Source organism: Apteryx mantelli, chromosome 2 (genome assembly GCF_036417845.1).
Source record: "Apteryx mantelli isolate bAptMan1 chromosome 2, bAptMan1.hap1, whole genome shotgun sequence".
NCBI lineage: Eukaryota > Metazoa > Chordata > Aves > Apterygiformes > Apterygidae > Apteryx > Apteryx mantelli.
In genome coordinates this window covers 22,679,950-22,690,957 of record NC_089979.1, presented here as the reverse complement: position 1 = coordinate 22,690,957, position 11,008 = coordinate 22,679,950, and the positions used below count along the sequence as shown (strand labels likewise).

At 38.4% G+C, this 11,008-nt stretch overlaps 1 protein-coding gene across 4 annotated transcripts in view; it reads left to right on the top strand.

Annotated features, from left to right (window-relative positions):
• Positions 1–11,008, top strand: part of RUNX1T1 (RUNX1 partner transcriptional co-repressor 1) — a 116,552-nt gene that overhangs the window by 74,095 nt on the left and 31,449 nt on the right. For all 4 annotated transcript variants that reach the window (XM_013956902.2, XM_013956903.2, XM_013956901.2 and 1 more), the window contains one exon: positions 3,253–3,434. In XM_013956902.2, the coding sequence (XP_013812356.1) occupies positions 3,253–3,434 (182 nt within the window). The remainder of the gene's footprint in view (positions 1–3,252; positions 3,435–11,008) is intronic.

Here is an 11,008-nt window from a genome sequence, read left to right as displayed (position 1 = left end):
AATGTTTTCTTTTTAAAATGTGGCTGTAAATCATTTATTTAAATTTGCAATTATAAAAACTTGCATCAAAGCCTAAGTGTGCTATAGTCTAATAAAGTCATTTTAATTTAAATTATAATACTGAAATATCTCTGTTGCTGAAGTTTTGAAGAAAGTAGGAACACCCAACAATGGAGAATTATTAGCTAATTACCTGGAATGAGCACTGAAATGATAGAACAGCCTTTTGAAGCTGTAACTCCTTTTGCAGGTGCAGAGATAATGTTTCTTTTCAGTTCAGTACAGTTCGTTTCAAAGTGAAAAACTGATCTGAGTGCTGGGTAAAAAAATGTTTTCCTCTTTTAAACTGTGATTGTAAAAATAGTATAGGAGGCTAAGACACTACCTAAATCTTGAAGGATATAAGGTCCAAAGCAAAACTGAGTAGTAGCATATTCTCGCCACTTAAGTGCAACATTTTAGGGGACTGCAAGCCAGTAATACTAGGTTAGTTTGCATTCAGCATTACTCCTTACAGAGATGTCTCCTCGTCCAGAACTGGGTTGTATCCATCATGTGCAGAGGTGTCCCAGTCTATCTGCAGGCACCAGCAGCGATGCTGGAGAAACGTGCTGCTGCATGTTGACAAAACTGCCTGTATGTCAGAGCTGAACCTCTGCATATGCATCTGGTGCCCAAAGCCATTGCGGTTTCAGAGTCTGTACAGGTGTGCTTGAGTTGCCTTAGGAGCTTAATGTCTCCCTGTTCACAGTATGGAGAATGTAGCTGCCTCATCAGAGTTTGTGAATTCTGCTTCCAGCTGCCTAAACACTACATTTTTGTGTATCTGGGCCATGGTGACCAGAGGCAGGCAGATGTAGAGAATTCTTGATTTTTTTTTATTTCAATAAATCAATTACTTGTTAATATGTGGCTTGATGAACTTTTTTTATACTTATGCCTTGAGCAGATTTAATGTAGTTGTGTTGAATTAAAACTTTTCAAATACTGTTTTTCTTCACTTTAAATTGAGTTTAAGTTTTCATCCAAACATTGCTTGATGCCAATTATAAACCAAAATGTCCTCTTAAGTTGCAAGGCATATCATAGTTTTCTATAATAACTTGTATAAAATAAAGAACGGAGTAGATTATGTTTAATAAATACATTCAAGGTCATAAATATGTAAATATTCTGTGTACAGAAAACATGTTTAACACATTTAATATAAAGGGTGCATTTAATTGCAAATCTGCATGTTTATGGCTAATGAGCAAGAATGGCCATTTCTTTAGGAAAAGGAGAACTATCTACATTCACTTTTTGGCTTGCCACTTAAAAATCTGGTTAACTCCAGGAGCCAGGAGTGCTCACGTCTGACACAGATTCCTTTTGTTTGTGGCAGTGCATGAGGTGCTCAAACATGTTGTTTTCCTTGCCTTCCCATCAGCAAAATGGGGACTTCACCGCATTTCTGTGTCTCATGATGAGATGTTTTCATTTTCCAAGTGTGCACTACTATTGAAATCCTAGTTTTGATACTGTTATTTCCTCTAGATTTTTATTTCTGTGTAAACTTCTGCGGTCACTTTCTGTCACACGAGCAGGCAGTATAGATAGCTCCATGTCTTGACTTTGATTCTGTGTCTAAGCTTTAAAAAAAAATAGTGAAAAGCACTGCACAAAAGCACATACCAGACTTTCCTATGTGATATAGCCGTGGATGAAACCAAATGAGAGATAGAGAATTTAACAGACAAATAAGATTTTTCTTTGGTATTTTCACAAAATAAAATGTTTATGATGTTCTGTGGAGGTCTGAAAAGACTTCATGTTCCAGAATGGTGTTTTTGCCTATCCTAAGATGAGTAAGTGACAGCAAACGCTGTTTTTTGTTTGTTTGTTTTTAAAAGCTTCAGAAGTACTGACACTATTCCAGCTTTTTTTGCTGCACAGTGGGTCTTCTCTTCTCTTACAGTATAGCAACAGGTGCCTTGAACATTTGCCATTGTTATGCTACTAGCAAAGTAATTTCCCAAGATCCTGTGCTCACCACTTCCCAGAACGTTTACTTTCTGTGCTTAGTTCCCTGTAAGCTAGTTTCTTTATAAAGCCAGAACTTTTTGACTAAGACATATTTTCCTGTTTAAAAAAAAAGAAAAATTCTAAGAAACGTATTTTTAAAGCAAAAAGAACCACTAGACCCTTTGTCTTATCTCCAGTTACCAAGGGCTGTGAAATTTAATTCAATATCTGAAAATCCCTAGGCAACAAATCATTGTACACAAGGCATAGATCACGAGATCATGAGATCATGAGAGGTCCAGGCCCATCACCCTATGGCACAAATGTAACTAAACTATGTAACTAAATGATCCCTGGATTATCCTAGTATCAATGTGTTCATATGCTGCAAAGAAAGGAAGCAATTTCCCAAGATGTTTGACTATCTTCTCTGAGGGGAAGGAGATAAATTCTGCTCCAGTCCCAAGTCTGACAAGAAATACAACTAAGTACGACCCAGTATAGGCACAAAATGCACCACCCAGAGATCAGTAAGTATTTCCAGTACTACATCTGACTACTGGTACAATCCAGCCTGTGACCCAAGTTCCCTGGCGCCTTGACAGGAAGGTTATAAATGCTTTAGGCTACATCTGGCTAGGAGGAGGAACTTAGTCCTCCAGGTGATTAACTGAAGCTCTGAAACATGAGATTTTATTGTAATCCTTATCTTCATGTGTAACTGCAAGCGTTATGAGCATGCTGAGAGCTTCTCCCCAGCTCCCTGAAGGAAGGGGACAGAGGCAACATAAAGTCACAGATCCTAAGGCTTCTAAAGATTTTTAAGTATTAACTGCAGTCAGAATGGGAACTGAATATTTAAGAAGCTTTGCTGCTTGTAAAGAATGGCTGCTCCATAGGAATGCAGGTTTTGGATAATAAGAAAGGTGAGGTAAGCTGGGGCTGCGCTTTCCCCTTTTAGAGAGATGGAGCTCAGACTTGGTTTTCTTGTAGCACTTGCAGTTTTGTTTTCCATTTTCAGAAGTAAACACCCATTCTTTCATGCATGCTCACCACAGCCATGACCTGACCCTCTAAGGTGGCTGTTGCTTGTGCACAGCCAACTACAATAACCGTAATTCAGAATGAGCAAAACAGGTTCATCACAGAGTGGGCTTTTCACTGATTTCTAATTTTTCTGCTTCGTCTCTGTCAAAAGTGCCTGTGAGCCGTTCAGCTGCTCTCTTAATGTGCGAAATGCTCTTGCAGGCCAATCTGCCCCTGCTCCAGCGGGAGCTGCTGCACTGTGCAAGGCTAGCCAAGCAGAACCCAGCCCAGTACCTCGCTCAGCATGAACAGCTGCTTCTGGATGCCAGCACCACCTCACCTGTTGACTCCTCAGAGCTGCTTCTCGATGTGAACGAAAACGGGAAGAGGCGAACTCCAGACAGGTGAGAACAGCTGCACCTTTCACACCGTGGTTGGAAGTGGCCAGTGGGCTGGGGGTCGGATGTGCCAGTGTTCGCCGGCTAGGCGGAAGCATGCATGTGTGGGGGTAGTTGTGCTGCCTTGCCCTGAATTCAAATCTTTCCCTCGTTACACCTTTGCGATAGTGAAATTACGGCTGTGTATGTGTGCACGTGTGTACAGACATAAGAATTAGTGTGCGGCTATGTCTGTGTGTATGTATATATGCACACACTGTCTCCAGGTAGCAGAATCCTGTGTGTGCACATGACAAGCCTGAGGACCCAATGTGGCCGTATCTAAAAAGAAATAATACAGAATGGACGATGCTATAGTAACTATTTGGTGCATACTGTTTCTATGCAGCTTAAAGTGATTAGCAGATCGTTCCAGCTCCATATGTAAATCCTTTGTATTGAAGGTTTTGCTGTAGTAAATATTAAATAGGGGGAAAATAGATAGGCACTCATATTGGGAAGCACAAAGCAAGCTCCAGAGTGCATTCAGGGCTTTAATTCCTCATTCTGGTCTACCATGTTTTGCACAGTGCATAAGAATATGTTTAACATTTCTTCCAAACAGAAGAAAATTTCACTAAAATCAGTTGTATTGCTGAGCTGAGGAAGATTCTATGTAAAAGCAGAGAGCAAGCGAGCACATGTGTGTTTGAGTTACGCTAGCTTTAGAGAGCTGGAACAATTTTCTCTTTTTCTTATTTGAATAGACTTCTGTGTTTAGTATTACAAGAAAATGACTCTTGTGGTTGTTTATTTTTAGCTGCCTTCCCATAATAGTGTTAGAAATTCAGTTGGCATGTAAATATTGCCTTTGGGAGGCCCAAATACTGGATTTTTCTTAGTTTTGTTTGCCATGGGTGGTATAGTATGGAAAGCTTTTATAATGCTGTTCTGACAAATGCCACTACCTGCATGCACAGGGTGTTGCCAGTGTCCTGGTTATCTTTCAAAGGAAAAAGATCAAGGTATGCAAAGTCTGGAGAGATTGCAAGTTTTGTACAGGTGACATTTTTGTGTATGGACAGAGCGATAGCAGAAAACATAAGGAGAAAACAAAGTCTGAAGGCTATTGAGGCTGGTAGATTGAAATTCAACACCAAATATTTGAGCGTATATGAGCGTGAGAGATTCATGATACAGGTGTGCTAGGTCTTGAAAATGTCTGTGTAGTAACATTTAAAGCTACTTATAGCCAGAAGGGAACAGTAAAAATTAAAATAACATAGCCGTTAGAGAGAAGAAAATGTAAAAGTATTTGAAATGGACTTGCTTTAGGTTGTGTTTCACCTGCTTATGGAATTGAAGCAAGATGACTAATTTTCAGAAATTCTCCATGTAGTTTGTTATTCCCTGGAAAGAGAAGACATTCCAAAGCTGAAATTCAGCCCCGTGGAGCAGTTGGGCTGCATATCCTCAATCTTTGCAGTGTAGCGTACCAAAACGTCTATACACTGTGGGGGAAAGAAGGCCTCTTAAAATCTTGTGAGTTAACTTAAATATCAGCATGGTGAAGTCCAATGTCAGCAGTAGAGTGATGTGTTTCCTACAAATAGATAGACATACTTTGAATTATCTCCTAAGTCTGTGAGGTCTCGGTTGACAGAGAATATAGAATAGGAACATGCTTTCCCGTTAGCCTTAACTAAAGTGCCTTTTCCTCTGGAATTAAGGTCTCTCTTATGCTCCTTCCAGCTCAGGGAGTCTTGAATTCCTTTCAGTTTAGTAATACAGCTTTGGGGTGAAGGGTGGACAGTTTAACCTAGAGTTTTGTGGGTGAGGGTGCTTTCCTCGGAGATGAGACCGGTGAGTTTGACAGCCTTGGTTTGCGGTGAGGCTGTAATCCAGGGTACCTCGCTCTGCCGGCTGCTCTGGGTGAGCGCAGGGCTCGCCGCGTCCACCTCTGCTGGCTGATCTGAGCTTTGCGTTAATCTGCCGGCTGATCCGAGCTTTGGGCTGATCTGAGCTTGGTGTTGCCAACACTTTAAACAGGATCAAAGCACACCTTCCGCATCAGGCCTTGAAAGTGACTTAAGTAGGCAAAGACTTAATTTATGAATTGCAAGTGGGCTGAACTGTGAGAGAAGTACTCAGGCTCAGCCTGGGGAAGCTGCGTATGCTACGAGCACATCAGGTGGCAGGACTGGCACGTTTTGCTGGTGGAAACACACCACCTATAGACTCTGAGGTGCCTAAGCAATTAAACAGTAGTTTTTGTAGACTGCTTACTTGAAACTAATTCTGTAATTAATTCTGTAAAAGTGGTATTTCAGAAACACACATCCTTTTTTTGTCCCTGAGATTGTTTGACTGCTGTCACAAAAGACCTTAAAAGACTGCCTAATTTACCTATTGGAATGGTTTCTTAAGCTTAAAAAAATTAAACATGATTTTTGGAGTATCAAGTGACCCCCACTGCTGGTTAGTTGTGGCTAGGTCTCAACTATGATCAAAGTTATACAGAAGAAGGACAATTGTAGTTTTGGCTGAATCAGCTTCAGTGGAGTTGTCTTGTGCATCCAAGAATATTTCTACTACAGATTCGATAAAATGAACAGGAACCTGTTGGAAAGACTCTGAAATGGACTGAATGAGAGTTTGCATACGTTTTAATTTGGATAATATAAGTAAATCAACCACAAAAAAACTGTCCTCAGATTCAGATCATGCCTAGATTGAGTGAGTGTTGAAACCAAGTACTTGTCTTGCTTAATGCTTATTAAGGTATTAATTATTTTTAATTGTTTATAGAGAGGCAGGAGGAAACATCTGGGGAAATATGTACCTTTTGTTTAGATCTCTAAGTAGTTTTAAAATACACTAATAAAAATATAGTGGAAAATATTAGGCATTCTTTGGTAGGAGGGACTGTTACTACTCTGTTGCTAAAATAGGAAAAAAAAAACATGACTAGAAGGCAAAATCTTTCCAGGGGAACTAAGTGCAATTCGAACAATTTTGTTAAGAAAGATGTCTTTCACAAAAGTAAATTGCATTGTCTTTTTCACTTCCCCTGGGGGACTGGTCTCTGTATAATGTGTATATTTTATATAAATGCATATATTAGACACACACAAATATATTAGAAATATGCACACACATTCTTCCATATTTACATTTTTGTTTTAAGAACAGATAAATGCATACTGTTGATTCCAGCAGAGGTAAAATATTGCAAAGGATTAGCCCCAGGAGTAGAATGTGTGTGTTGTACATAAACACATGCACCTCTTGATTTTTTGTTAAAGAAAATACATCCACATACAGTAATTTTTTCTGCTTATATTTTCAGAATCTTGTTTGCATATGCATTTTCCATTTCTAGTTATTTATCTGCATATCCAAATCTACTGTATGTGAGGTTTTATAGAGCAATCTGACAGCAGAGCTTCGTGTTTTACTGAATGTTTTCTTGGTGCATATGGTCTGACACGGATGAGCAGCCACGGTGAGATTTTGGAGTCTATTAAACTAGCTCATTAAAAAGATCAATCTGTTTCTGTAATAACACTGGGAACCATCAGTCACTGCAAGAGAGAAAAACTGACACCTGAGGAGACAACACATTTTGGTAATTTGTTCATGACATGTCATGAACAAAGTGTTCACTATATTTTGTTTACAACTTTTGGAGTTTACATTCTCCTGTAGTAAAGCAAAAGAACTTGGACCAATATGAGTTTTATTTTGGTGAATGAATGCCTTGTTGTAAATAACATGATTCTAAATACATTTCTACAAAAGACATTTTTTGCTAATTAGTCATCCTTTGAGGTTGCTAGAAAAGACTGTGTGGCAGCTAAGCGTGTTATGTAGTGACTGCATTTATGACAGCTACCTACAAAGTGTATATAGGAGATTCTTAGGCAAAAAAGTCTGTTACAATATCTCCGATTGTGAGTGAGAAGAAGATGAAAGTGTTTATGGTTGTTTTGTGACTTCAGAAAGTGGTGCTGTACTTGCTGTACCCTTGATGTCCCAACAGTGAATTCATATTGAAGACACCTGAGCACAGGGACCAACTTTGATACTTCTTTTAGGCAAATATTTTTATTTCAAGAAGCTGCTAAGCATCTTGATTAATGAGGTGAAGGATGCTCAGCAGATCTTACAGCTATGCTCCTTGTAAGCCATGTGTAATTATGACCAATTTTAAGAGATTTTTCTTAATATAAATAGTTAACATGGCAATATTCATCTCTTCTGTAACATGGTATTCTAAACAAAAAATATTTTTTTCCTAATAAAACATTATCACTCGTTTGGTCATCAAGCTGATATTGGCAGAAGTCCAGTTTACATGAAAGCATCTTGCACAAATAGTGGATGAATAGCTTTGTCTTGTTTTTATAAGCTGACTTCTGTATTCTTAGAAATTGGTGTAATATTCTGTATCAGGTGAAAGTTAATTTTCCAGTCAGGGCACTCTTTCATTATCAGACTTTTTATTCAGGAAATTACCTATAAATTGTAATAATCTAAAACTGAAGTGATAACTTAAAAGCAACATAAACTGTGTAAAATGGATGCAGATTAGTGACTAGTACCTACTCTGCTATCCTTAATCGAGGCAAATAATGATTCCAAGTAAAACTCATCTCTTGACTGTTCATAGCCAAAGGACCCCATCTTTTTAATATTACCAGTTTTCTAAATGGCTGTGTGAATGCACACACAGCTTTGAATACACATCAAGGAAACAGTTCCCAATATGATGCAAGACAAAGAAAAACAATGAAATGTGTCAGTTAGGCTTCCTACCCATTTAATGTGATTTCCTCTCTACATCTTGTTGCTGCTTTGCAAAATCAGATGGTTCGGGTTGAAAATTATGGTTATTGAACCCAAAACTGTTTTGTTTCAGCTGCCTCGGACACCTCGGGAAATGTTACAGTCCCAAGGAAATGGGAAAACGAAACCAAGAAGAATGAGTAAGGCTGTGATCAAACAGGAAGGCAGAGTAGTGGGTTGAGGTCAGGCCTCATGAACTACTGACTAGTTGTCTTTTATTGCTATTTTTATCAGTATATTCAGATATAGTGAATTTGCCAGTGATTTCTGTTGTGATGAAACTTGGAAGTCATAACTTCACAGCTACCTTTTTCTGTATTTTATTTAGTCAGAAACATTAAATCAGTTTGTGTACAGTCCCATTCTGGTATTCTGCTGAGTAGCTTATTTGGACAGTGTAAGACCAAATTGTAGAATTAAGGTTTCAACACCAGAAAGCAATTGGCAGCCATTATGCAACATAATAACAAAAATAGAAATTGAATTTCAGTAAATGCATTTCCAATGGTAATGTTAATCTCTATGTTAGTTAAACTAGAGGTTCTAGAAGAAAATGGACATGCTGGTGTATTGTCCAAGTTGCCACACTGCATTGCAGTTAAAGTGCAGAGCATTAAAAATAGCACAGAAGTACCTGTACAGTGAGGTGCAAATATCAACATTTGTATGAAAATATGTTGTTTAGGCTTCTAATTACAGTGGAGAAAACCAAAAACACATTTCCTGATTGTTTTCCTGCTTCCCACATTGTGTTTTCTGCTTTGCTCTTCCTATACTGAACTATCCAAAATAGTTAATGAAGATGATTATTTATTTACAATTTCTATTTCTTTCTGTCTTTGTTAGAGATAGTTCTAACTCTGACACTAAATAATTTTGAAAAATAAAAAGCTTTTTTTTTTGCAGGAAAGTGCATGTTTTGCTTGTGTAGTATTTTTTACAATTGAAAAAAATGGATATTGAGTTTGAGTAGGTAATGTACAAATAGAACGTGCACCAGCAACAAAATACAAAAATGGTCTTGAAGAGCTGTCAGAAGCATCACTGCTCACTGAAGTTATTACAAGCAGTTCCGTCATGTTGAGAATCAGTGAAAAATATATCCTGATCCTCAGCTTCTCTTGGTTAGGAGGTCTCAGAGTCGTCCTGCCTTTGTTGTTTTGGAACAAGGTGTACACTCCAGTTTAACAAAGTGTTTCTCTTATCTCTCTGTTAAAAACTGTAACAGCTATCCTGCTGTACCGGTGAAAGATTCTCTTCCCTTCACCAAATTAAGGTATAATAAAATGTATATAACCTGCAGCTTCACTGGCATTAGTGACTGTGGTGAGGTCCCTGGAAAATCTTTCTTTACTCCTTCTGAAAACAGTGCAACTGATCTTTTCATTTCCTGCTGGTAATTACTAGGTCTTACTTTGATCCCCTCTCCCAGTGGATGTTGGCAAAGGTTTGGCTTCTCCCTTCCTCTGCTTGTTGACATTAAAGGAGACCCCACTGAGATGCAACAATTAATATACCGAGTGTTTCTCCAGAGATAGTCACTCAAGGCTGGTTTGCTTGGCGCAGAGGGTTTGCTGAAGAGGGTTGCTTTTCTTTTCCTCTTTAACAGCAGGCAAATGACTTAAGAAAATTTGATCAAATTTACCTTCCTGTCAGAGTGACAAAGATTTTTGTTATGCTTTTTGTTACTGGGAAGATATATTATGTCATTCATAAATCATGGAGGAGAAAGTTCTCTGAGTGCTGTACTGGAGCTTAGATTGTATAACTTCATAAAATCTTTCCCAGTTTTTAGACTCTTCAAAGCTAATCTTTTGTAGGTTTTGTTTATTGCAGTGGTATAAAAACTATACTATGGTGAAACAAAGCTTCCCTGAAAGGAGTTGTGAAACCACTGAAGTAACTCTAGCCTTTCTTTCTACTTTGTTTTAATGGAAAATTAGGTCAGTGCGAGTTGCAAGTTTTCACTTTCATAGACAGAAGTGTAAGTTAGAGATTCTTGTGATCATAAACATTATATTAGATTAAGAGTTGATCTTCGTTATGTCCAGAGATCAAACTGAAATTAGAAATATTGTTACTTCGGGGCTGACAGTAACTTTCATATAACTTATTTTGAAATAGCTGGTTATGAATTGAATTAATAAGGCAAACTGCCTTCCTCCCTGATAACTCTCTGAAGTTACCGCAGCATAAAAGCACTGTCTGTTAAAGAGTATTGGAGTGGGAAATCTTGGAGTTTATTTGAGGACTCCAGCCTAACTAGATCTTTCTGTGAAATTACTGGTGGGCACAGCACCATTGAGTGAAATAGCCAAGATGGTACAAAAATCTCTGAAGAAAACATTTCTCCTCATCTAGAGTCATTCTTGCCCAAGGTCTCAATGCGATACTGATCTAGAAAGCTGCTGTTACCATGTTGTTCTGGTTCTTGATGTGAACTCATCATGGCATAACTTACAGCACAGGCTCAGCACACTGAAACACGCAACCTTAAGACTGTGTGCTATCCTCTGGAAAAAAAAGTATTTCTTAAACTGAAAGTTCCCCCTAATCATTATATGCTATAGCGTTATTAAAAGTGGCAATTGTTTGGTCCTTTGCCTCATGTATGAGTTGGTCATTTCAGCTCTGCCGTTATGTGTGTATTCATCTGATCACCCTGGGGTTTCAGTGAATGCTGCTCTCCCTCCACTGCTGCTTTTTAAGCTGTTCCATGGGAAGGGTCACTCGGACAGTATTTCTTAAGTTCC